Raw genomic sequence first — 26,035 nt, 5'->3', positions numbered from 1 at the left:
AGTTAACAAGTCACGGAAATTACAGAAGCTATTATGGCAGCTACGCATATTGAAACTCTTTGCTTGTTTCCGTCATGTTGCATTCACATACACACACACACACACACAGCTGATAAAAAAATAGTTGCCATGATTTTGTATCTGTATGTATGTATGTATGTATATGTATATGCGAGCATACAAAACACATATTTGTACTAAGAGCAGAACTTGTCGCTTGTTTATTATGCAGAAGACACAATCATGTATTTAATTTGCTAGATTTCCTTTTGTCACATAAAAATTGCTATGAATATAATACAAATTTTAAAATATTCAAATGGAGATACACATACACATAGAGGCTGCCTTTCTTTCTTGTTCTATACTAACGACCTATTAGAGTTGGATGTGTATTTAATTTTGAAGCGCTAACCCATTGAACTGAAAGGATCGGTCCTGACCAAATCGTATGAATCGTCTTTTTGGCGCGTTTCTGTGCTCTAAATGTAACCGTTACTCATCCATTTCAATCTTTATACTGATTATTTAGTTTAATCGCGTTCTACAATCGATATATTTATGTTGGGTACAATTTTCCCATATTACTGCAAATTAAACGATAACTAATTATAAGTACTCTACAATCAAAATGAACCATATTATCCATTCTACACTCTTTGATTATGGGAATCTAACAATAAGCCTTCCTGACCACAATTTAGATAATTAACATTTCATATGGCACGACCAATGTAGCTAGTCTCTGTGTTTACATATGGCAATTGAGATTTTGTGCCAATTGTGTAATTATTTAAAGAGGCTTGTTAAGCAAACATTTACCCATAGGCAAATACAATTTGGATACTGTTTTATCTCTCTTGACTTTTGTGTTATTTCAAATTTCATTGTTGTACGATTTTCATAGATAGCTAAACATTTGCAAAATGAGTATTTGCGAGTGAGAATCAAACTGATAATTGCATTTAATTGTTTAATTATGCATCTCATGTTTTCAACTTGGAAGTACCTCAAAACGTGATGAGTGTGTGACATACGATACATACATGTTTAAATATAATTTAACAAATGTCCACACAATGGAATTTTGATACTTAATTCTGTTTGTTGCACAAACTCTGTGCGAGAAAAACATTTAAATAATTTAAAAAAGTGACAGTCCAGTTGCTGCATTTTAATTACTCGGAAGCTGATTTAATTATATACTGCACTGTGGATCATTAACAAAGAAATTTTCAATTCTTATTTTCGTAAAGATTTATTCACATAGATGGATAAATAGGACAAATAGCTAAGAACTCAAAAGATTTAAAGTAAAAACAACAAAATCATCAATGTTTATATTCTAGTAAGTAGTCTAGTAAGTATTGATCAAACTAATTTATTTAAAACTATTTCTTAAACGTGTTAAAAAGTTGTTTGTAGATGGCCTTCTTTTTTTTTAACTGAGCTTCATACTTTCAATAAAATGAGTTTAACAGGAATGATATGAAATTTATTAAGGCTATTAACGGAATAAATTCAATTCGATAATTGAGTGCCAGGTCGTACAATCATTATCAATAAAAGTTAATTATCACACCAAGCTGAAAAAAATGATGAAATACTTTCGATAAAGTTAAAAGTTCAATATCAACCAAAGCAGAGCTGATGCCAAAAAGGTCAAACCAGTCAACTGTAAATAATTTCCCAATGACGATGGCACCAACAAAAAAAAAAAAAAGCAGAAAGGAATGAACTTCTTCTCACATCAATCACAAAATGACAGCGCATTATGAAGGGCTTTATGTACTTGTCTATACATGAAGGAAGAAAAACAGATACTGATTCCCTTTTTTATGGTGCGTTCGAGCAGTGAAATTGAGCAGTTAATGCGTTGGTATGGCACTGCATTTGAATTGACAGCGCCAGATTTGGCAGACACAAAGGGAAACTGATGCCGCTACTCAAAGTTCAGGTCAAAAGCGCTAATTAGTGGTCTAAATAGTGACACCCTCTCCTAATTGATGGCTCTCAACATACATACAAATGTATCTGTCAGCATGTTTTGCTTTGTGTGGAAGTTATCAATTCGCTATCAATTGGGTTCAGTTAAAAGCCGTCCATATAAGCCCGGAAAGCTTTGCTTTACAGCTGACTAAGTGCAATTTGGGGTAAAAAGAAAAAATTAAATCCATCACAATAAAATCAGTGAAAAGTACTCAAAATCTAAGCCCAAGTAAGGAAGAAAGTGTTTTCCCCCTCCCCGAAATGGTTGAATGTACAACAGCACAAAAGAAGCCCCAACACAAAAACACTCACTGAAATTGGCCCTGGCTAATAACATTATTGAATTGAGGCCGACACATTCTCACATGCCTCGAAGCATTAGAAACCAATTTTCTTGTGTGCCTAGCAAAGAACCGCAAAACAAAACAAGAAACAAAACAAAAAACCAAATATATAAAACACAAACAAAAAAAATGGAAGAAAAAAGTACGATTCAATTGTACCATATCGAGAAAAAAAGTAGAGGAAAAGAATCCATTGACCATTCAAGCAAAACTTTGAGGCTTAGCAACCGTTTTATTTCTTTAATATGATTTTAATTAGAAATGAGTAAAACGGAAAGAAAACGACTTTAGTTTATCCAGTAGCAGAAAACATTGACTTTAATATTAAAAAAGTGGTTAACTAATCAATCAGAATGGTATGACAGAAACGGGTAAGCAATTCGCGCTGGAAAAGAAAATTCAAAATCATTTCTCAACTGACTATGGAGCGGATGCCCATATTAAAGAGAAATTCTAAAGTTAATCAGAGTTAGAAACAAGTAGCGACTTTTAATTTGTTGTGCCTTTAGAAGAGGATGGTGAATACGTGTCGAAACTTTTTTAAAAACTTTCGATGAAATTGTGAATGGTAAGCCAAACTCAGTGAAATTTAAAATATCAAAATTCCGCACAAAATGCCTTAAAATACTTGTCATTTATGGGGGATTATAGTTCATAACTTTCAATAGCGATTTCTCCGCTCTAGAAAGACTTATAACCTTCTTTATTAACTCAAGGAGAATGCCCAGACTAGGCTCAATATACCCACTGTAGGCCACTATAGGAAAATACAGGGTATACGAATTCAAACTTTTCCATTCGCTTTGATTGCTGAACAAAATCAAAAAATTTAATTGGAAGCACTTTTAACGCTCGACTTCGTTTACTCCAAAAACTCCGGCGTAACGGTTGCCTATGGCTGCTGATGAACAATAAACCACTGTGTTTAATATCTCATAAGAACTTAACTTTATTTTTACTTAAACTTCACTGAACTGTGTCTGCCACTGCCAGAACACGTCTTGATCGTTCGTTTGCTTGCTTATTACTAAATTTTCAATTCTTACGCAACTACGTAGGTCATATAGGTTTATAAAGAGTGACAGAGACAGAGCATACCAGACTGACGCCAGTATATTCTAGAAAACTTAAGAGAAAATACAAAAACAAAAGCATTGTGAGATGTGTAAGATCATTCATGAGTCTTTGTCTTGCTGCGTATAGCAATGCGAGTCAAATGACAATTGGTTCCTCAACATCCCGCCCCCCCCTGAAACTCCGTTTCTGAACCCGGTAGGGCTGCAATCTTTGTGATAGGGCGAGTGACTTCTCCTGATTTGGTGAGAACCTGAACCGCTCTGACGAGGCCATCATCTCCTGTGAACACCTGAGTTACCCGTCCTAACAGCCATGCCGATGGGGGCGCGTTAGAGTCCTTGATGAGTACAAGTTTACCGATCGCAATGTTTGGTAACTTGGTGGTCCATTTCGGGCGCTGTTGTAGCGATGTCAAGTATTCTTGATGCCAACGCTTCCAAAATCCTTGAAGCATTGCTTGAACATGCTGCCAGTAGCTCAATCGATTGGTCGGAATCTGCAAATAGCCGTCTTCAGGAACTGCTGTATATGTTCTGCCAATTAAGAAATGTGCCGGTGACAGGTAGGCAATTTCAGTATCCGATGCTGTGCACAATGGTCGCGAATTAACGACAGATTCTATTTGCGAGAGCAGTGTGTGCATCTGCTCAAAGGTGAGGACGTTGGTTCCTATTACACGTCGCAAATGCAGCTTAACCGAGCGTACTGCCGACTCCCACTTACCACCCCAGTGTGGTGAATATGGAGGAATAAAATTCCATTTGATGCCTTGATCCGCAAGGGCTTTTGAAACGACATCATTGTGCTCGCGTGAAGCGAGAAGCTGTACCATTTCGTCTAGTGCACGTTTTGCACCAACAAAGTTGCGCCCGTTATCGCTATACATTTGGGAGCACTTCCCACGACGAGCCATAAAACGTTTTAATGCCGCCAAGAATGTGTCGGTGCTGAGATCAGTGGCCAGCTCCAGATGAAGAGCTGAAGTAACCATACATACAAACAGGCAAATGTAGCCCTTTTCCTTCCTGGGGTTTCGTCCCTTGTGAACCTTCAACAAGATAGGTCCAGCATAATCGCATCCAGTATGCTCAAATGGAAAGGCTTGTCGCACTCGAACAGCCGGTAAATTGGCCATAAACTGATTTGCTGTGTGATGGCGCTGTCTAAAACAGTTTAAACACTCATGTGTGATACGTCGAATAAGGTTTCGTGCGCCAATGATCCAATATTTCTGGCGAATTATTACAAACATTGCTGAAACTCCTGGATGAAGATTGACCTTATGCTCATGTTTCAGCAGCAATTCCACAAGACGATGTTGTTTCGGCAAAACTACTGGATGCTTGGCATCTGCAGGCAATTGCGACCTTTCCAAACGTCCACCCACACGTACAATTCCATCTTCGTCAACGAAGGGAGATAGTTTGCTTAAAATTGATCGTCGCTCCACCGATTGCTTCCTCAAAAGCAGCTGTCTATCGTCATTGAATTGATTTTGTGCCTGTCGTAGGCAAAACTTCCTTGCTCTGGTAACTTCATCGAACTTTAGAGGTCCTGAATATTTAGACTTGCTTGATTTGATTCGATGAACGAAGCGGAATACATATGCGACCACTCGAACCAGTCTGATCCAAGATGATGTCCTTCCGAGTAGTACCTCAAATGGAGAATCCTCAATATCCTTGGAAATGGTTGTCAAGATTTTGGTTTTGAACTCAAGTTCTGCTGCTGGCTTGAGAATTGAGCAGCAAGTTGGTGGTCTGTTCATTGTCTCTGAGTATAGTGTACAGTCGTGCAGCCAAGATGGTCCCTTCCACCATAGATCAAAGTTAATTAAGTCACTCGCTAGCATGCCTCGTGATGCACAATCCGCAGGATTCTCTTTAGTGCTGACATGTCTCCAAGCGCTACGTGGTATGGTCTCTAGTATTTCTGCCGTTCGGTTGGCAACAAATGTTTTAAGTTTACAGGGTTGATGCGAAAGCCATGACAAAACGATTGTAGAATCGGTCCATGCGTGTATCTTAACATCCTTCTGGCGCAGACCAGACCTTACTGCTTGGAATAAACGAGCTAATAGTAGAGCTCCGCAAAGTTCCAACCGTGGCAACGACTTCTGCTTTAATGGTGAAACTCTTGTTTTAGCTGCAATGAGTGCCACTCCGATGCTTCCATCTAGGTGTGTCACACGGTTGTAAATGACAGCAGAGTAAGCCTTTAACGAAGCATCTGAAAATCCATGGAGTTCGATGTCATCGGGTTGATTGTCTACAAATCGTGGTATCTTCAAGTTCCTTAACGTGAAAATGTCCTTTCTGAATGTTTGCCATAAGTGCGCTTGCTTCGTTGGCAGTTCCGAGTCCCAATCCAGATTAAGCAGCCATAATTCTTGGAGCAGAATTTTAAAATTGATCACCACTGGCGCCAAAATGCCGAGTGGGTCAAAGATGCGTGCCGTGTCAGATAGCACTTGTCGCTTCGTACAAGTCATATGTTCCGATAATGAAACCTTATATGTTAGGACGTCTTCTCCAGGACGCCAATGCAGCCCAAGCACTTTTGCTGCCATCTTTGAGAAATCGATTTCATTTCCCTCGTTGCTGGCAATTCGTTTACTATTCGAGACCCATTTGCTTAGCTCCAATTGTGCCCGCGACATAAGGAGTATCAGCTCTTCCTTAATGTCGAGCAGTTCTTGTTCGTTCATGGCTCCTGTCAGTACGTCATCGACGTAGAAATCATCCAAAAGTATCCTAGCCGCCCTTGGAAACTCGTATTCGTGATCAGTTGCCAGTTGTTCCAGCACTCTAACTGCCAGAAACGGTGCACATGCCGTGCCATAGGTGACTGTGGTCAACTTGTAATGCTTCAATGGTTCCTCAGGGTCTTCTCTCCATAGGATTCGTTGAAAATTCTGATGTTCAGGGGCCACTAAAATCTGTCTGAACATTTTGACGATGTCCGCAGAAAATACGAATCTGTGCATTCGAAAACGCAGACAAACGTTGAAGAGGTTGCGTTGTATACATGGGCCAATGTGAAGTGCGTCGTTAAGAGATCGTCCATCCCGATCTTGAAATGATCCATCGAACACCACCCGCAGCTTGGCGCCTATGACTGGATGGTGTGGCAAATAGAATGACTTCTTACATACGTTTGTGTCTTCGTCTGCAGCTACTTCCTTCATGTGACCCAGCTGGATATACTCTCTCATAAACTGAGTATATTTTAACTTCAAGCTGGAGTCCTTCATTAGACGACGCTCGACTGCGAGAAAGCGCGATCTCGCTCCTTGAAATGTATCCGCAAATTGTGGGTTTTGTTCCTTGAAGGGCAAATCGACTATGTATCTTCCATTCGAGTTGCGGTTGTGGGTACGGCGGAAGTGCGTTTCGACCTTTTCATCCTCTTTGTTTACAGTTGTGTGTGATGGAACTTCCTCTAGTTCCCAAAATCTTTGCAGTAGTCCATCTATATTAACCGTAGTCAGCAATGACGTAGATGATGTTTGCAATCTTGAAGTGTATACCGATGTGATTACCCATCCAAATATGGTGTTAACTGCAATAGGGTGTCCTTGACCATCGCATAACTTCTCTCCGGTTAGAACTAACCAAATGCAATCATTGCCCAGCAAAATGTCGATTGAGGCGTTAGTTCTGAAGTCAGGGTCAGCCATTTGGTATCCCTTAAATACCGACAGTGATGAAGCATCAATGTTTTCACGTGCCAATGGTGAGGTGATCTTTCCTAATATGTGAGCTTTAATATCGATGCAATGACTCGACACACGAGACATCATCTGGAGAGAGCAGAAACCTCTGGTTATTCCCGCCTTGACGTCTGAGATGCCCGATGTGGCAACTCGAAATGGCGAACGTGCAAGCCCCAACGTCTGTACGCACCGTTCCGAAATGAATGACAAGTCTGAGGCGCTATCCAATAAAATACGGCACGTCAGCAAGGCTCCTTGAGAATTTCGGACGTGTACCAATGCAGTAGGTAGAGTGCTTCTTCGTTGGCCATTTGGCTTACTGGGTCTGGTTACATTCATCATTGCTATCGCTGATGCCGCTGGTGACTCCTCAGAAACCTGGCCTGAGTTGCCTTGGTGCTGCTCTGAGCTATTTTGCGGTGTAGAATGGCCTTCAGAATGCAGCATAGAATGATGGCGGCGCTTGCAATACTTGCAAGAAGACTTCGAGCCACAAGCGCTTACTCCATGTCCAGTTCTCAAACAATTAAAACACGTATGTTTCTCCTTCGCAAAGGTGTAACGTTGCTTGACAGTCAAGCTCTGGAATTGAGGACAAGCCGACAGTATGTGCTCAGTACTATGACATTTCATACAATTACCTGTAATGGCAAGCATGGTGCGTGCTTGCCTTTTTCCCCTTTTCATCCCTCGGTTTGCTCGCTACATGATCGATAACTTGACTGAGCTCAAGGCGATCGCATCGTGAGTCCAAAAACTTGAGCAACTCTTCAATGGTAGGATTTTCGATATCTTGGCTTTTGTCGATCCATTCACGTCGGGTAGCCTCATCAACCTTGTTGATGAGCAAGTATATGAGCCAACAGTCACGGCCCGTTTGTCCAGAAGCGTCTAAAGCCCGAATAACATCACTGGCTCCGCAAGTCAGAGCGCGTAGCGATGATGAGTTTTGCCCAACAGCTTTTGGCAATGCGGTGAATGTGTCCATCAGTAAATTCACCAAGTAACGGGGCTTTTCATATCGATCACTCAATGATTTCCATGCAGTGACGTAATTTGCATCCACTACGGGCAGATGCTGGATGAGTATCGCTGCTTCTCCTATGACGCATGACTTAAGGTGATGAAACTTTTGGATATTCGTTAAAGTTGTCTTTCCGTGAATGGTACTCTCAAACAGGTCTTTAAAGGCATGCCATTCCTTGTAATCACCACCGAAGGGCTTGATGTTGATTTTCGGTAACTCACAATCTCTTGTTGCCGCTGTTGCAACCGACTGTGAGCCTGACGAAGACGAAGATTGCTGTGGCGAGAGCAATCTCTCAACCAATAGTTGCTGCTGCTCCATTTGCCGTCGCTGGTGTTCCATTTGACACTGCATCTGGAGTTCCATTTGACGCTGCATCTGGAGTTGTAGTTGTTGCTGTTGATTCTGCATTTGTTGCAGAATTCCTTGGAAGAGCGAACCATCGTTACCAGCCGCGCCGATTTCTTCCAACTTGCCAGACGGAGCCAAGGCAGCTCGTAAAGCCTTAAGGCGGGCATTTGCTATTTCATATTTCTCCTCGTATATCCCGAAGTCTTCGGTAGGGTCCACATAACCCTCTAGTTTGTCGTATTTGGCCAATTCGTCGCCAGACTTCACGAACTCGTTCCACGCATTGGACAAAGTTTCCAATTTGGTGTCAATTGCGAAGACGTCGGCATCCTGTGCAGGATTCTCTGCATATCCATATATGCGGGTAATGGTTGTCTTCAATCTTCCTCTGGCCTTCATGAATGTTTTCATTTCCTCCATGATGAAATACCAAGAAATCTCCACTGCTTGTGTGGACCAAAAATTTCAAGATGCGTCTTTTTCCAGAGATGTGTTCCCTCACGATCTCGTCGATTATATCGATAACAGATTCCGATAGGCGAGTGGCGCCACCGTTTGTCCGCGCTTTTTCCAATAAGCACGCGATTGTCTATTCGATAGTAGGCCAGAACTATCGACTACTAACTTTGAGGTTAACAATTAATTGCAACCACGTTGCAACAAATTATTAAGCAATGAGTAACAAACAAACAATGCCCAACGATCCGGCTCGAAGGACCAAATTATGATGAACAATAAACCACTGTGTTTAATATCTCATAAGAACTTAACTTTATTTTTACTTAAACTTCACTGAACTGTGTCTGCCACTGCCAGAACACGTCTTGATCGTTCGTTTGCTTGCTTATTACTAAATTTTCAATTCTTACGCAACTACGTAGGTCATATAGGTTTATAAAGAGTGACAGAGACAGAGCATACCAGACTGACGCCAGTATATTCTAGAAAACTTAAGAGAAAATACAAAAACAAAAGCATTGTGAGATGTGTAAGATCATTCATGAGTCTTTGTCTTGCTGCGTATAGCAATGCGAGTCAAATGACAATTGGTTCCTCAACAGCTGCCCTTTCAATAAATAATGAATAAAGGGAAAATATTAAATAAACATATAAACGTACATATATATACTTATATACAGAGTCATGGCCTGTCATGGCCAATGATAAGGATTTTTAATTATTATTACGTTTATTAAAGGAGACACAACAACAACAACAACAACTAAATGAGAAAACTCGAGAAATATTAAAATAAATTGCTGCGAATATCAAACAGCGACAGCAAACACATGTAATTTAATATTTTGTTTTATTTTTTTTTTTTTTTTTAAGCCTGCTTTTTTATTTTTAAACCATAGCCAAATGGCCAGCAATGCAATTTCATTGCCAGGACCATGCAACATGTGCGGTTTATGAATGTCAGCCATGTCGAACCAATCGCATATATTGTTTATTATATATATATATATATATATATATTTCATATATTTACGCAAAAGAAAACATTGCATATAAAGTGCCATTTTATGCACTTTTATGCAACGCCTTTGTTTTTCCTTCATTTTTTTATCAGCTCCACCGAGTTTAAAGTTTAATTTCAAAGAGGCAAACTCAAAAGTTAAGCCAAAAAAAAGGACCAGCAAAAAAAAGGACGGAAAAATAAAGTGAAATAAAATAAATCTTATTGCTGCTGCTGTTGATGCAGCCGATGTCATGTCGGTTGCACTTTAAATCAATATTTGTACAGTAAATGGGGAAGTTTGTTAATTAACTTGTGTTAATGTGAAAAGAATATATATTTTAAATATGCAAATTGCGAAAAGTTTACAAGAAATCGCTTGACTCTACATCGCATTGGCACTTTATTTATCTACTTTTATTATGACTCTAAAAAGGACTTCAATATGGGTGAGCTTATATATATGTATGTTTCATAAAAAACTTGGGTGAACTTTTAAGTTTGCTTGTGAGAGAAAGAGTAAATGTTTATATTAACATACATGCGTAAGGGAATGATTTCATCCGATTATCAAAAATATACGAAAATGTTCTGTTTAAATAACTAACTTTGTTCTCTCTATCGATTGTTCTCACTACAATTAAACGTTTCGTTTTCGTTGTGTTTCAGATAAAAAGTCATCGACAAAGACTTTGGATTCATAAAAGTTAGCCCATGGGCATCAACCGCCATAGAAAAAGTGAGAGAAAAACTATTATTTCACGCTAAATTGCCTTTCAGTAGGGGAGGAAAAAAGAACGTGAATGAGGGAAAAGAAGATAAAAAAAATGTTGCCATTCAACAAACTTCACACAGACTGATAAATGGTTTTGCCAACGGAGGCAGGAGTTTTTAACCAGGATGTTTGTATGTCACTCTGTCTGTGTTTGGGTGTGTCTGTTTGTGGGTGTGTGTTTATGTGTTTGTGAGTGTCCATCAGGCATGAACAGAAAAGCCTACGGCTCATTTAAGCCAAAGTATTGAAACAATACGAACACGTCGAAAGTGCAATAACAATTGACAGTTATGAGGTTTTCCTTCTCTTTTTGCACTTCTTGCCAAATACCAACTGAATGACCGATGCAGGAAACAGAAAACGAAAACCGGAAAATTACTTAAAATTTACAATTTTAGCGAATTTTGTATATCCTTTCCAATATTCACATTACAAAAAAAAGGATATAAGTCATCTAGCTCTAAACTCACTTTCTTAACTTAAATGAAACCCAAAACCTAATATTTTTGGACTTTTGATAATACTAAGAAAATTTTCAAAATTCTACCAGCCAATATACCCTCAATACCCTTCCCTATATATACATACGTATGTACATAGTTATAAATTTGAATGAGAATGAGTTTGGCGATTCAGTCTATAAGTCAGAGAGGACAATCGAAATCAATTTAACTGGAGGTTGAAAAAACAAAAAGAAAATATTGAAATTTTCCACTCACTTCGAAGTTATCATACACTATAAATAAAATCTTAGAACGATTAATTTACAAAGAGTTAAATATCAAAAATATTTACTCATGATGGTTAAAAAAAATTATTCTTTTCTGTAAGATTTCATCAGCTCATCTTTAAATGAAAACTTTTTTTACAAATTCCAACTTTTACCTTGATTAATTCGCATGCACATTGGAAGTTCTTCGTTTCATTAGTGGTTAAATTAAGTATTTTATGGCTAAAGTTTTACCACAGTCAAGAAGGGAAAACTTACCATGGATGAAAGTGAGAGAAAAACAATTATTTCACGCTAAAACGCATTCGCATAAACAACAAACCGATATGGACAGATGAATGACACTAGCAGACTGGTTGCTAGGAGAATGACCAGTTTATCACAGTGTTTTTTCATTTTGTGTTTTTGTATTTTGCTTTTTGAAATCAACATTCAGTATATTTGTGAATGCGGTTCATCTGGTTGAAATCAGAATCAGTCAGCCTACGCCTCATTTGAGCCAAAGTATTCCAAACAATACGATGACAGTTACGAGATTGTTTTTCGCTTTTATTTTCACTCGTTTTTTTTGTCGTTTTTGTTATTGAATGCAATAGTATGGAAAAACTCAAATTGATAGTCATAACGAGCGATACATTTAGCCAGCTTCTTGGCTGTTGCGGATTCTGGTTCCGGTATCATTGAATTACGTTTGGCTCTGTCATGATGTGGCTACACAAATGACATAATACTGACAGCATTTCCTGTCAGTCAACCATCAAGTTGGCCACTAATGAAAGGCGTTCCCCATAAACAAACATCACAAGTGAAGTGACACATTGAGATACAGCCATGCCGGCCACAAAATTGCATTTGCGTTTGCGTTCGGGTCGAAAATTTACGCGACCATATAGAGGGAGTGAATTAGACAGGGGAACGAAATGAGTCGACAGGATAGAAAACATATGGCTGTGCCATAGACAATAATACCCTGTTTGTTGACTTTTAATTAAAGTTCTCTCGCGAATTATTGTCACTTATAAGTAACTTGAATCTCATCAAGACATTCTACACAAAATTTTCATTTAATTTTGTGGCTTAAGACAATAATCAAGTGCCCATAATTTCAACTTAATGAACATTTTATATAAACATTTAGTTTAAGGCGCATAGCCAAGTAAAAACAAATGTTTTTAGCAAATGTAAATTTTATAAATTTTTTGTGTGCCATTTCTTCTCTTACATTCAAGAATTTCTTGGAATAGTTTTGGTTAGCCACATCAGAGTTTTGCTTAACCGCAAAACACGAAAGAAAATAAAAATAGAAAACTTGGTAGAAAAGTTTTTCTTACTTCTTACCGTTGACACAAAATTGGCTTGTAAATGACTTTTGCATATTTTAGCTAACGTTAAAAATGTTCATGGCGAATTTGCACTTTTCATACTGTATAAAGTTTATCTTGAGTTTTTTCAGTTATGTTAATGCATATTTCAGTTGCCTGCAAATTTCATGTAATTGACTAAAATTTGTCAACAACCTGAAAACATCTTTGTGAAAAAAGATTATAATATTTTGGAGCTACTCAACTACCGATAATCAGAATGATTATCAACTTCTAACTTCTAAAGAACTTGGGAACATATTAAGGACTCGCAAGGACTTGGTAATAATAATGTAAGTCACAGAGTGCAAGTAAACAGTACATAATTAACTTAAAAATTTAAATTAGTTCCCTTGAATGAAACCGATAGCTGACCTCCTTTTTTTGTCCTCATAAAATTACCAATTAAATGTTCGTATCAATAATTTAAACAAATTAACGTTTGCCTATTAAAAATGTGAAAGGAATTTTATGCAAGAGACAATGAATGAGTTGAATAAAAAATGCAAGGTGCCAGCACCAAATTACATGCCACCCTGTGATGTGCGTGGGTCCTACATGTCCTCCGGTTGAATGGGTATGTGTGTGTGTGTGGCCAGTGGCCATTTCCCTCACATTTCAGTGTGGCATTGCAATTGAATTAATTAATTTTTAAATGCCCCTTTTTGCACTTTTCCTTGTCTCTGCCATGCAAATTTATTGGTTTTCTGTTCGTAGCACACAAATTGAATAACAATAAAGGCGGCAAAATGAGGAACAAAAAAAAAGGACTTTCAGTTTAATTGCAGACTAAAGACCTTTGTATCTGAACCAGATGCAAAGCAGCTAAAGAGTTCAATGCAAAATAAACAAAAAGTTTATCCAAAGGCAATTAGTGACTATAAAACCAGTGAGAAAATTCAAAGGTAACTCTCTAAATAAGGTTCTGAAAAATTCTCGATTGCAGAAAAAGGTGCAAAAAGAAGTTAAGTATTGGTTTAAATAATAAGGAAAACAAGCATAAATATGTAATAGACTTTTATCACAAACAAACTAATCTTTCAACAAAACGGTTCAGTATTTGTTTATAGGGAAATGCTTGCCACTTGCTTTGAAATGTCAGCTTAGAATATAAATGCAGTTGAAAGTTAAGTTAAATGCTGCTAATTAGCAGAAAATGTAAAAGTTTCACGAAAAGATTTTGTCCTGGAATAAAGTTTTTGGCCTTTTTTCAGTCAAACAAAACGAAACAAAACTTGTCCATGAAAAGGTTTTGGCCCCTTCACAACAGAAACGGGGTTCATAATTATTTTTTAGCACTTGTTAAAATTTTGTTGGCCAACTTGTAGCCGAAAGTTTTCGTGTCTGTTTATTAGAAAGAGATTATCTAAATGATGTTAATGAAAGACTTGCAAAAATAATTTAATTTTCTTCATGCCAAATAATGGTCTGTGAGAGCTTATATATATTTTTTTTTCTTTGCAGCTAATTATAAGTAGAAGCAATAGAAAAAAACCCAGAGAACCGAAACTTTTTAGCTGCCATTTTGAATTGCAATTTTCAAATAGTCGACGAAAAGCTCATTAAAATAAGCCCAGCCTTGCACTAAGCGAACCTGCATTAAGATTCTTTTACTTCTTTGCTCTTTCTGTTCGCTTTTCTTGCTTGCAGCAAAGTTTTATCGAAAACTTTTACACCTTCTGACGTGGTGCATTTTCTGGAAGAGAAAGATTCCCTGACAGCTAAGGGAGAGAAAGGAGCAAAAAATGCGAAAAATTTTCACATGACTATACAAGCCATACAAAGATGCGACAACTTTTTTTAAAAGCAAAATTCAAAAGTTTTTTTTTTAGAGAGCAGTTTGATGTCTTTTATCAAGCCACAGCTGTTGACATTTGTGGGTGTATGCGTGTGTGTGGGTATGTGTGGTAGTTTTTTGTAATTTGTCTCCTTCTTTGATGACAAATTCGCAAGGCAGTTGTAAAATTATGCAAATTTTAACAACGGCAGCAGCAGTAGCAGTTGGGTTTTAAATAATAAAGATTCAATTACTTGATACGGCCAGCCCATAAAAGTATGCTACATTATATTTGGTGAGCAGGTGCCGAGGGAATGAACCATATAATTTGAGGTTTTTTTTTTTGGTTTTACGATTTAAGAGTTCGTCCTTAGGTCAATCCCTTTAAGCTGCTTCGAAGTTAACACTATATTTTTTGGGTTTGTTTCTTTGGCATTGCTTCTTTCATTTCTTTTTTGACTACTTAAGTGACCAAAAGAACTTTACAATGTTTCGGCTTTTAGCGTAAAAGACACTGAACGTGTCCCTAAGACGTGACAGTGGTCAGACTCGTCCGACTTGAGTGCAACACAACAACAACGACAACAACAAGCACATAACTTAAGGCAAAATAAAGTTTTAAGCTGTCAGTTTACCCTCTGCCGCCATCTCTCTCATTCTCTCCCTCTGTCTCTAACACTATTCTCACAAGGGTAAAACTTATCTCTTTTACGAGCGACCCGAAAAATTGTGCAAATAACAAAAGTCAAATCGATTTTTTCACTCTAATTATGTGAAAGAGCAAACTTGTATCGCTTTATACAGCTTTGCTTTGGGTTCTGTGAATAGTTTTTAGCTCAAACGTCCTCCTTTCCATATGTTTGTTAAATATATGCTGTAACTATATCAATAGTAAATGACTCTGTAACCAAATGAAGGCAAATGGCAACAAGAGCCGGCAATTTATAATGTTGAAAGCCGCCAACAGCAGCGAGAGCAATGTCGGAGAGGGGGCTACAAGTCAGGTCGGTTGGAAAGCATATTTCAATTGTTCATCTAGGACTGGCAACAGTTTTATAAATTAATAACAATAATTTATGCAGCAACAGCAACTACTACAGCCAACTCATAATAAATTCAACAAAAACTTTGTACATACTCAACAACTACAACTACACAACGCACACACATACACACACACACCCAACAAAAACAACAACAACAATATGTTGCAATTCTCATCAGCTGTGCCACTTGCCATTCGCCTTGAGGGGGTCCAGAAATAGAAAAACAGAAAAGGAGAAGAGAAAACGAGAGGCAAACTATAACTATGCATGTAAATTTATAACCCTCATTCCAACTATATTGTACTCCCACACCAGCACCCAAAAAAAACAACAAAAACACAAAAAAAAAACCGAAAAGAAAGAAACACCAGAGAAAAACCTTGTTTATGAAACAAACAGAGGCGAGAAGTTGCTCTATTGCCGCACACCTCACCCCCGTGTTCGACATTGTGCACCATCCAGTGGGGGTGAGGGATAGGGACTTGCTGCCACAATAACAACACGTAAATCTGGCAGCAGCTGACAAGTACAGAAATTTAGCTTGTAGCTCAAAAATTTTTGCAAAAATCTGCTTTTTCTCAATACCAGCCAAGGCTACGCGAGCCTTAAAGGTTTTGAAATATTAATGCTAATGGCTAAAAGGGAACCACTTTTTTGCCTTTGCTTCTGCTTCTGATGCTGCTGGTGTTAGGCATTCGCCTGATTGTATGACGATGCTGCTTTCTCAATAAATTAATGAAAAATGCAAAAATCAACAATACTCAAGCTGTGCCTGGGCAAAACTTTTGCCTTTCTTATGCAACTCAAGATGGTGAGAGAATAGCAAAAAAGAAAAACCAAACAAAAACTGAGCGTAGCTGCCATACGAATTGAGATGTAATGGATAACATTCGTTAGTTAGAGACTAAAAACAGAATTGAATTGACAGCAATATTACTAATTGGACATTTTTCAAGTTGGCCGTATTTTTAAGCAATTCTAGCTAAGATAACTTTTGGGAAAGTGTGTACTTTAGTAGCAGGAACTTAAATGGAAAAAATAAAGCCTTGGAAAGGAAAATATTAGACACTTTGATTTCTCCATGTAAAGCTTCTTGGCATCATGCTGGTTAAGCTTTGAGAATATTTACACAAAATTTCAAGGAAATTTTCAGTTACCTTTTACAAGGTTTTCCATTTAAACTTGATGAAAATTTATTGATTTTCCTGTTGAGCAAATGCATTTAACTGCGGGGGCCATATTAATTTATTTGACAACACAAAAAGGGTGCAAAAAAAAAAGGAGAAATTCTTAGATCCTTTAAAATTGCATGTCACTTTGGTTGGTTCCGATATCGGGATTACACCAACACGTATGCAAATGATGATTTGAGACTTGAGCAAAAACTAGTGTGAGAAGGGTGGAAGGAGAGGAAGTGGATGGTTCTGTTCCTCTAATCCAATTTCAATTGCTTAATCCACCATGACTGACACTAAGAGCGAAGTTGAAAGATGGTGGAAGGCAGAAGCTGATGATGATGATGACGATGACGATGATCAAGCAAAGGGGACGAAGTAACGATGGAGTTGACTTTGACCCCGCCTCAATAGAATGCTTTACGCACCAGAGCACTTCAAATGCTCAAGCTTGGCTATTGAATTACATACACACACACACACACACACACACACATGCTCTTATGTCAACATATCGTGTTACACTTCACTTTGTGTGCGATAAGTAAGATGTTGATGTATGTACTAGAGATGTATGTATGTAGTAGTTGTTGTACTTCTTCTTTTTCTTCGAATGGGCCAAAACAAAAAGGAAAAAGAAGAAAATGAACCAAAAACGAGTGGGAACCTTACATAAAATCACAATGTTGACCCTTTTATTTCGACTGGAAATTTTATAACCATCGAAGCTGAAGCTCAAGCTGTGTTTGCTTAAGTTTTATTGTGTGCCCAGATTTTATGACTGTAAATGCACGTAACGTGACTTGGGCGGGTTACTTCTTCCACCAGTCGTCACACAAATACAATAAAGAGCCATACATTGTGCTCAGGTCATATGGACATTCGTATAGTTGAACACTCATACATGTAAAGGGTATATTTTATGTGTGTGTGTGTGTGTATATGCATGTAAACATACATATATGAAAAAGCGCTGTCAGAAAATAAAAAATCATTAAAAGACATTTAATTGTTAATTGTTTTTCATGCCCTAACAAATACACATGTCCTTTGAGCTAAGGCATGGAATTTGTCTGTTCAATATTACTCTTCAATCAATACTCTTTACAATTCGTTATTATATAGTTTCAATTCTTTTAATTTAGATTAATTTTATATCCTTTTTTTTGATTATCAGAAAGTGTATTTAGCAGTTCACAGTGTTATGTAATCCGTCTGATTTATTTCAATTAATTTTTTCCCCTTTTTTTTGTACTATTTGAGGAATAAAGTAAATTCCGTGATATCCGCTTGTCAGAAGCGCAAAGCGGTTTAATTAGTGCAGTTGACAGTAAAAGGCACTGCCATGCCCACTCTTTGTATACTTAAAAAGTGGCTGGAGAGAAAGACTGGATAAGATTTAAAACACGTTTTCAATTAGCAAAATGCCGACCAGATGTCTACTTGGTTGCCTGACAAGATGAAGCTAATATAATGAGTTGACAAATAGCTCGGCAAAACGAAACCAAACAAGTACCAAATACATAAACAAACAAATAAACAAACACGTCTGCGTTTATGTGCGTGACTTTGTCCTGAGTGTAGGCAATTGTCTTTCCCACCGCATAGACAGACACAGGCAGAGACAGTGAAACTCAAACAGAATTGTCAACTTGGCATGGCCCTGGCTAAAGTGTCGCGTAATTTATTTTCCCACCTCTTTCAGGGCAAACCAGCTGACAAATGAGCTGATAATTTTGGCGCTGTCATTTTCAAGGACAACAATTCATGGCAAAAGCATAACACAATACACACAACCATACTGAAGATGTTTTGTCTAGCACGATGACAGTTGAAATTAATTTGTTAGAGGCACATATATACTTCATGTATCATAAATTTAGATGCAGATATTTGCATGCTATTAACATCTACTACGCATTAAAGTTTATACCTAAACGTTTTCTCATTGGATTCTTCGTTTCACTTAGTCAACAAAATATGTTATTCTTATATTCTTGGTAATTGAAATATGTCCGATTTATAAATGTTATTGTAGTAGGCAGTCTTCGTTTAGTTGGCCAAGGTTTTCACGGATTTTACTTACTTCCAAAAAGAATAATCGTCTCTGCTAAATACAATTCGTATTCTTCTCCGTTCCTAACTCATTTGAGTTCTTAAATCTCTCTACTAAGGAAAATATACTTGGAACAATTTGAAGATTCAAATTACCTTTACTCCTTTCTCATGAAAATGCACTAAACTTTTTTCATTTACCCCTTTTTTTACTTCATTTGCATAAATGGCATCTCACTTGCATTCGAATAATACATATGCAGTTTGTCTTTAATGCATATTTAATATGTGTAAGCCTGTGTTTGTGTCTCTGTGGTAGTGTGAGTAAATAGAAAATTAAATTACCGATGCTGCTACTTTGTAAAGTGGAAGCCATTGCCGAAGGCAAGTCCCATTCCGTTTATGACTATTTTATGTAGACTGCAAAAATTCTTTTGCACTTTATTTTCGTATTTTTTGCATTCTGTTTTTTTTACTTTTTCTTTTATTTTTTATTTTCATTCAGGGTTTTTTTTTTTTCTTTCTCCTGGCTAAAGCTTAACATGCAAATTATTATTTGCGCAACATTGTGAGAGAATTTTATATTGAGGCGCCGCCGTCGCCCAACCAAGTACGAAAAGTCCTTCCGTGTGCCTGTGGTAAATTACATTTCTCCTTCCCTTCTTTTTTATCACATTTCTTTTTTCTTGCTTTTTCTGTGGCAGTTGCATACGTTAATTTGTATTTCTTCCTCTATGCAGTTTTTATGCCAACTTTTAATTATCTGTTTGTATGTCAGTTGAGAGGGTATGCATTCTGTTTGTCGTTTATAAATTTGTTCTCTTCTCCTTTTTTGGCTTTTTATTAAGCTCTTGATACCCTGTATGAAATGGGAATGGGAGTACTAATTTTTAAGCCCATTATATGCCGAACATTTTGCATTACACTAGGACAATGAGATAAGGTAATTAGTTTTCTATTTTAATTAAAATGGTAGTCGACATTCGATTTCCTGCCATCAAAATGTTAATTGTTCAGCCCGTTTGCTTCACTTGGATGGCAAGCTTACCTACCTTATACCGTATTTATGTACACTTTAGTGGACTCATTCGTTTTACCATAATTTCAATCCTTTTACTAGTGATTCCCATTTTTTAATTGAACATTTCTGCCCCTCTTCTTCTCTTCGGCGCTCCTCTGCAGGAAATGAGAAACAGTGCTTTACCCATTTTATGGTCTACATCAACGTAATTAATTTTTAATTGATTGGAGAACCAAAGGCAAGTTGGCCATAAAACTGCCCGTCTGGTTGACTTGCTGGCTGACTTGACTGATAAAATGCGTATAAAAATTTCATTTCTGTGTTCTGATTCTGAAGTTGCCCTCTGGCCTGGTTCTGCTCTGCACTTTTATGCAAATTGAAAATGTCAAGAATGGGTAGCGGGAAAAAAAAAGACACAAGATAGGAGTGGGAGACAGAGAGAGAGAGAGAGAGAGAGAGAGAAGATGCAACCTCCATTTGGGTCTAGACAACATTTAAAAGCAAGTTAATGTCACGCATTGCAACTTCAACCCATTTACTAACCTTTCTTCCACCCTTTGAAGCTGTTGACATGGAAGAGAAGTTGTTGTTGTTGTCGTTGCTGTACTTTTAATGTTGTCATTGCATTTACAAGTCAAGCTAAGTTGTTGTTGTTGTTGTTGTACTAGTAGTGTGTAATACATTACTGCATGTGCTTACGGCACTGAAGTGTAAAATAGAGAAAATGAGTTCGCACTTTAGATTAAAATCAGCAAACATGAGATTCAAGCCAGAGTGAAGAGGCAGGAGCAACAGAGCAAAAAGATATTACCTGGCCAGCGTAGATATACATAAAGTAAGTGTATCTGGCAATGAAATTGTTTGAAGGTTTAAGTCTAATTAGTGTAATAGATTTTACACAGCTGGATGTCAGAACTTTATGGCTTTATTCGTTTACCTAATGGCACAATCAACTAACTCTTAGATAATTGCAATCATGCAATCATTATGACTATCAAGTCATAATAGCATTTGGAAGATAAATAAGTCTATTTCTGAGGAAAAGACACATATTAAAGTAAGTATAAAGGTTTGTTTAGACAAATATAATATTAGTTTCGATTTGTTGCCTTCTCAAAAGCATTTTACTTATGGTGGATTGATAAGCTAATTAAAGATATAGTTAATTACAGAATTTCTTATTCGTAAAGATTCACACGAACCAAAGTCTTGCAATTAGCTGCCAATTGTTTTCTTATTACTCACGTAAACACAATATTTGATTAATTGAAAATTCAGACAAGCATTGCAAAGGCCGCAGAGAGTTTGAAAACATACTTCAAAATTGAATTAAAAGCCAGTTCAAGCAAGCATTAAAACCAGCAGTCAAACAAACATTTATTCATATGTATGAATGAGTATGTGTGCGAGTATATTTATTTAAACACACATACATGCATACATATGTATAAATATATATGAAAGTTCATTGTGCAAGCATTAAATTTGAGGCAAGCACTTAAAACTTTGACCTGGCAAAGTCTTCCTCCAACCAGTGACCTCAAAAAGCCGTTGGCCAAAAGTAAAATGGAAAATATCTAAAAATTTAATTCTCTAATTTGAAATGTGGAAGAAATGTTGCTTAAAAATGATTAAAGATTTCTTTGAATCAAAAAGAACATTGCGCTTGGTTGTCTATGCCGCATTCCGATGAAAAAGTTGTTTAGCTGAAAACTTTAATAATCTTAAACTCTATCAATTCATTTATACTTTTTCTATCAGTTTCATTTATAGTTTCAGCTTCATGGGGATTAAAATGTGCACACCGAACTTGATGAGTTAAAGAAAAAGCAAACTTTGGAAAAAATATTGCGTTCTCTTTAATGAAAGCCAACACGATTTTCAAGAGTTGAGAGTATTAAGTAAAAAGTCAAGAGCCAGACACTTAACACACCGCCAGGGGCAGCAGCTGACTAAACAAAGATATCAGTTAAACCAGACGACAGAAAGGCAGATAAACTGCGGGTCATTTACAAGAATTCAAGCAAACATTTTTTTGTATACACTTTTCGTTTTTTTGCTAGGTGTCATATTATGGTAATTAAAGCAAAGTCAGTTGATGCTGCTAACATGGCCAACAAATTTGTTTTAGCGTTTGCCACTTGGCTTATCCTGAGCTTGACTTTGCTTTGCTTCTTGTCCAACATGTGGAACTAAAACAAGTTCCACATGGTAGAGGCAACACTTTGGCCTGATGTGGCGCCAACATGTTGCAAGCCAACTGACAAGAATATCCCGTTATTTCTGCACGAAAAGGCCATCAATAACATTTCAGATTGAGTGTGGTCCAGCAACGGTTCAGTTAAGCGCGGATTCAGTAAGTGGCTGGTTCAACCAGCGGAATATTGAGCACACTGACAACATCACAATAAAAAATAAAAAATTGTTAATAAAAAAAAAATATTAATTTTAAAGAAAGTTTCTCGAATTTAAACCAAAAGATTTGGAATTAAAAACGTAAAAGAATTTCATGGAAAAAAAATTAAGAAAATAACTAAAAAAAAAATATTAAAATAATGAAAAGAATTTATAAAGAAATTTGAGTATTAAAATGTGGAAAATGAAGCGGAAGAAATAATAACATTATTGAATGTGTTCCTTGAAAATGTGAATTTAAATTAAAACAAATAAAAATATTCCATATTTTTATATATGTACGCAATACAAGTATTTGCCACACCCTAAAGCCCATTTAAGAGATTATTTATTGAAAAATCATAAACAGCTGTCAACGCCAGACGATAAATATGAATTTAAATTACTTAACCCAAAGAAAACGAAACGAAATAAGGCAAAGCCAAAGCCGCCGCCTGTGAGAGGAAAAAAAAAACACATCGTTTTGTGAATAAATAATAAAGCAATATCGCACATGTTTCCGGTCGACTACGCCAGTAAGTATGCAACGTTCGATTAACTTGTAATTTTCGGTATCCCAGTTGATGGGCTGAAGGGAGACAGGGGAACAAGAAAAACAGAATGCATAATTTATGCATCGCGAAAATGTTCATTCCCTGTTGATAATGTTAATGGCTGGCGTCTTGTTAACCGATATTGTTTACGGTTCCTCTTACCAATACTACCCACACACATACATCCATACATACATACAATCAATATGTACTCAATGCAAACGTTAACTGCAATTGCATGTGAACAATGAAAATGGAATGCGGCTCAATTCAGTCGTTTGCCATGTTTTTCGGGCTTAAACGATTCATTATACGCAATATTTGTTGAATCTCTTTTGACTTTCTGCAAGGCAAGACGGAAAATCCAATTTACTTATGAATGTTAAACAATAATGTGTATGTGTGTGTGTGTGTGTAAATTAATGGAGAAGCCAGCTGAAGTGCAACGCTTTTGATATTCCTTTTTGCACCTCACACATGGTAGAATGTTAAGTCATTTCTGCAATATGCACAATTTTAAAACAAAGTCTAAGATCCAATGGTTATAAACTTCCTCCAGATCTTTGGCTATAGATTAAATGGTCTATCTAATACCTTTCGATATCGACGTAATAAGCGACACAAGTCGAGACTGTTACCTAAGTTTCTCCAGATAAAATCTATCTGGAATGTTTTACTAAAAGAAATTTGCATCTGTTACGAAATATTTTCCCATGACATATGCATGTAAGTTGGTGCTATGGAAAAATGTGCATTTCCTTTTTCAGTCAGAGGAAGAAAGAGGACAAATAACAGAAACAAACAACACGACCTAGACAAGATTTGCCTAATGTATTCATTTGGATTCAAATTTACTCACTCCGAAATGCATGGAATAGCAAAGTCAGCAGATGCTGTTTGCATAAGGAAAAAATTGTTACAGTTGTTGGACTTCTGAATTTGTAAATCTGCGAATTTGGTTAATAATTTGAAGTCACATTAGATTTGCTTCATTTTATAACTTTCCTTTTTTAGACTGCAACCAAATAAAGCCACTTCGATGAGGAATATTAAATCTATGCAAACTTCTTTATCAAATAATCTTAAAAACATAGAGAAACATTTGAATTGCATTTAAGGTCTGAATAAAAGTAAACTATATAAAAATAACTTAGATGACAAAAAAATGGTTATCTAGAAAACCCCACAAAAAACATTCCTGAAATACTTGCAAATTAGATTGAACATCAATTCAAATCAAAATGAATTCAATATTTGAAATAAATCTTTATAAATCTTCATTGCAAATGCATTTGCATATCGGAGGCAAACCAAAAACGAGCGCATCAATTTGTCAATTGTTTTTGCCATTGTAATGGCCATAGCCCACATTTTGTGATAAGGATTGATGACAATGCAAAACACTTGTGAGACTTTGAGACTTTTTATGGCAGCTGTAAAATTGTTGAAAAATAAAAAAAAAAAACGTAAGAAGCCAAACAATTTCCATGGCCTAAGCTTTATTGCGGTTGCGGTTGTTTTTGTTGTAATAAATTATCTGATAAAAACAATTTAAAAGCCATTAAATACATTTTGTTGTATTTATTTTTTGAGCTTGACTTTAATGACACTTTGGAGGCGGAGTCGCAAAAAAAAGAAGAAGCACTCTGACCTAAATGCTCTTTTAATCATTTTTTTTTTTTGCTGCTGTTGCTCCTCCCTCTTCTTACGTGTTCTTGTGATATTTTTTATGGACGACCATTGAAAGTCAAAGTAATTTAATTTTGGCTTCCCTTTTGCATCATCATCCCCCATCGTCATCATCTTCATGGCGTTGACAGTTTCCTTTCCACAGTTTTTCTTTTTTCTCTGCTTTTTTTTTTTTGTTAACTCGACAGGCAACAGCTAAAATGTGTCATAGACGGGTTTCTGTGTGAAAAAATCAAGTTAAAAGTGCATTTTAATTTTGCCTTTATTTAAGCAACTCAGTTGAAAAGAGATAGAGAGAACATGAGAAGAGAATTAACAAAAGGGACAGCGAAAAAGAAAAGTTGTAAAAAAAAAACCTTAAATTAGCTAACAAGGCAAAGACAAAGGAATGTCAATGTAATTTTCTTTACGCTCGTGGCACAAAACTCTTAACAAAATTTAATTAAACGAAAAACACATACACAAAATAAAATTTAACAAATTAAATGTTGTTAATATTCTACATGGAATGAGCTAACCAAAAAAAGAAAGCAAGTGGAAAATTCATTACTGCCTTAATATATCTGTATGAATCTATTTAATGGTTCAGCTAAAATTGGTTTACTTCAAATCGATTTGCTATTATTGAGTCATTGTTTTATAATCAAACCCATAACAATTAACATTTGTTTTTCCAAACATTTTTCATCGAATAGCATATAGACAAATTGAACATGAAAAAGCAGTTTTGTTTTATTTGTTCAAAACTATATTCGATTTGGATTCTTTTAAATCAATATTTGGTTAGAAACTTTGAACCTAACTGGTGAACCATTTGGTGTTCATACATGCATAATAACACTCTATATTAAAAAGTTTTTGTTGTAACCAACAACCAAAACAAAAACGATTGATATGAAAAATAAAAAAATGATTTTCAAAATCAACAAGCCCAAATTCAGTTGTTTTCCCCGGCTTTATTACTGTTTATGTTATTAAAAATTGGCTCTATGGCGTTTAATATAAAATTCCCTGTGGCAAAATGCAATATAAAGTGATAAACATAAAAAAAAAAAACATCACGGGCTTTACACTAGCAAACTGCAGTAGTGAAAAAGTGTGAGCAAACATAATTGATTTTAAATCCGGCATCATCAGATACAGAAAGAAAGAACAAAAACAAAAACTGAACCATAAAAAATGGGTAAAGTGAAAGTAAACAAACAAGAGAATGAAAATGCAAGCTGATAGAATCAATGGCTAATGGAAAAAATTGCAGAAATAAATAAGCGAAAGCAAACAAAAGTTGCATGGCAAGAAAAAGAAATTGGAAAAATAGAATATACAATGAAAATGCAACTAATCAATCTTTTGCGGTTGTTGTTTCATTTCCGATACAATTTCCATTCGGATTGGGTTGTTCCATTCATAGTTTAGACTTGAAAGAGCGTTATTTGTTGTCCTTTAGGGTGGGAATTAAATTGCCAGTAGTTTCTTTAATTAAGAAAGTTTCTTGA

At 36.5% G+C, this 26,035-nt stretch overlaps 2 protein-coding genes across 4 annotated transcripts in view; one reads left to right on the top strand and one right to left on the bottom strand.

Annotated features, from left to right (window-relative positions):
* Positions 1 to 3,564: 3,564 nt before the first annotated feature.
* Positions 3,565 to 8,923, bottom strand: LOC137580848 (uncharacterized). Its single transcript, XM_068294982.1, has 3 exons — positions 7,832 to 8,923; positions 4,661 to 7,707; positions 3,565 to 4,573 (listed from the first exon to the last, which is right to left on the bottom strand). The coding sequence occupies exons 1-3, from the start codon at positions 8,921 to 8,923 to the stop codon at positions 3,565 to 3,567; spliced, it is 5,148 nt and encodes a 1,715-aa protein (XP_068151083.1).
* Positions 8,924 to 22,262: 13,339 nt separating this feature from the next.
* Positions 22,263 to 26,035, top strand: part of LOC137581088 (uncharacterized) — a 31,074-nt gene continuing 27,301 nt past the window's right edge. For all 3 annotated transcript variants that reach the window (XM_068295256.1, XM_068295254.1, XM_068295255.1), the window contains exon 1: positions 22,263 to 22,832. The gene's annotated coding sequence lies outside the window, so the exon portion shown is untranslated. The remainder of the gene's footprint in view (positions 22,833 to 26,035) is intronic.

Source organism: Drosophila tropicalis, unplaced genomic scaffold (genome assembly GCF_018151085.1).
Source record: "Drosophila tropicalis isolate 14030-0801.00 unplaced genomic scaffold, ASM1815108v1 contig_845, whole genome shotgun sequence".
NCBI lineage: Eukaryota > Metazoa > Arthropoda > Insecta > Diptera > Drosophilidae > Drosophila > Drosophila tropicalis.
The sequence above is the reverse complement of the archived record's forward strand: the minus strand, read 5'-3'. Positions and strand labels throughout refer to the sequence as shown.

What these genes read in the sequence shown, in the direction of transcription:
- LOC137580848 (XM_068294982.1), bottom strand. Translation starts at nt 8,923, where the DNA reads ATGGAGGAAATGAAAACATTCATGAAGGCCAGAGGAAGATTGAAGACA. An exon ending in TCAGTCAAGTTATCGATCAT is followed by an intron (nt 7,708 to 7,831) that starts GTAGCGAGCAAA and finishes CCTCAATTCCAG; the next exon opens with AGCTTGACTGTCAAGCAACG. An exon ending in CATCCAGGAGTTTCAGCAAT is followed by an intron (nt 4,574 to 4,660) that starts GTTTGTAATAAT and finishes AAACTGTTTTAG; the next exon opens with ACAGCGCCATCACACAGCAA.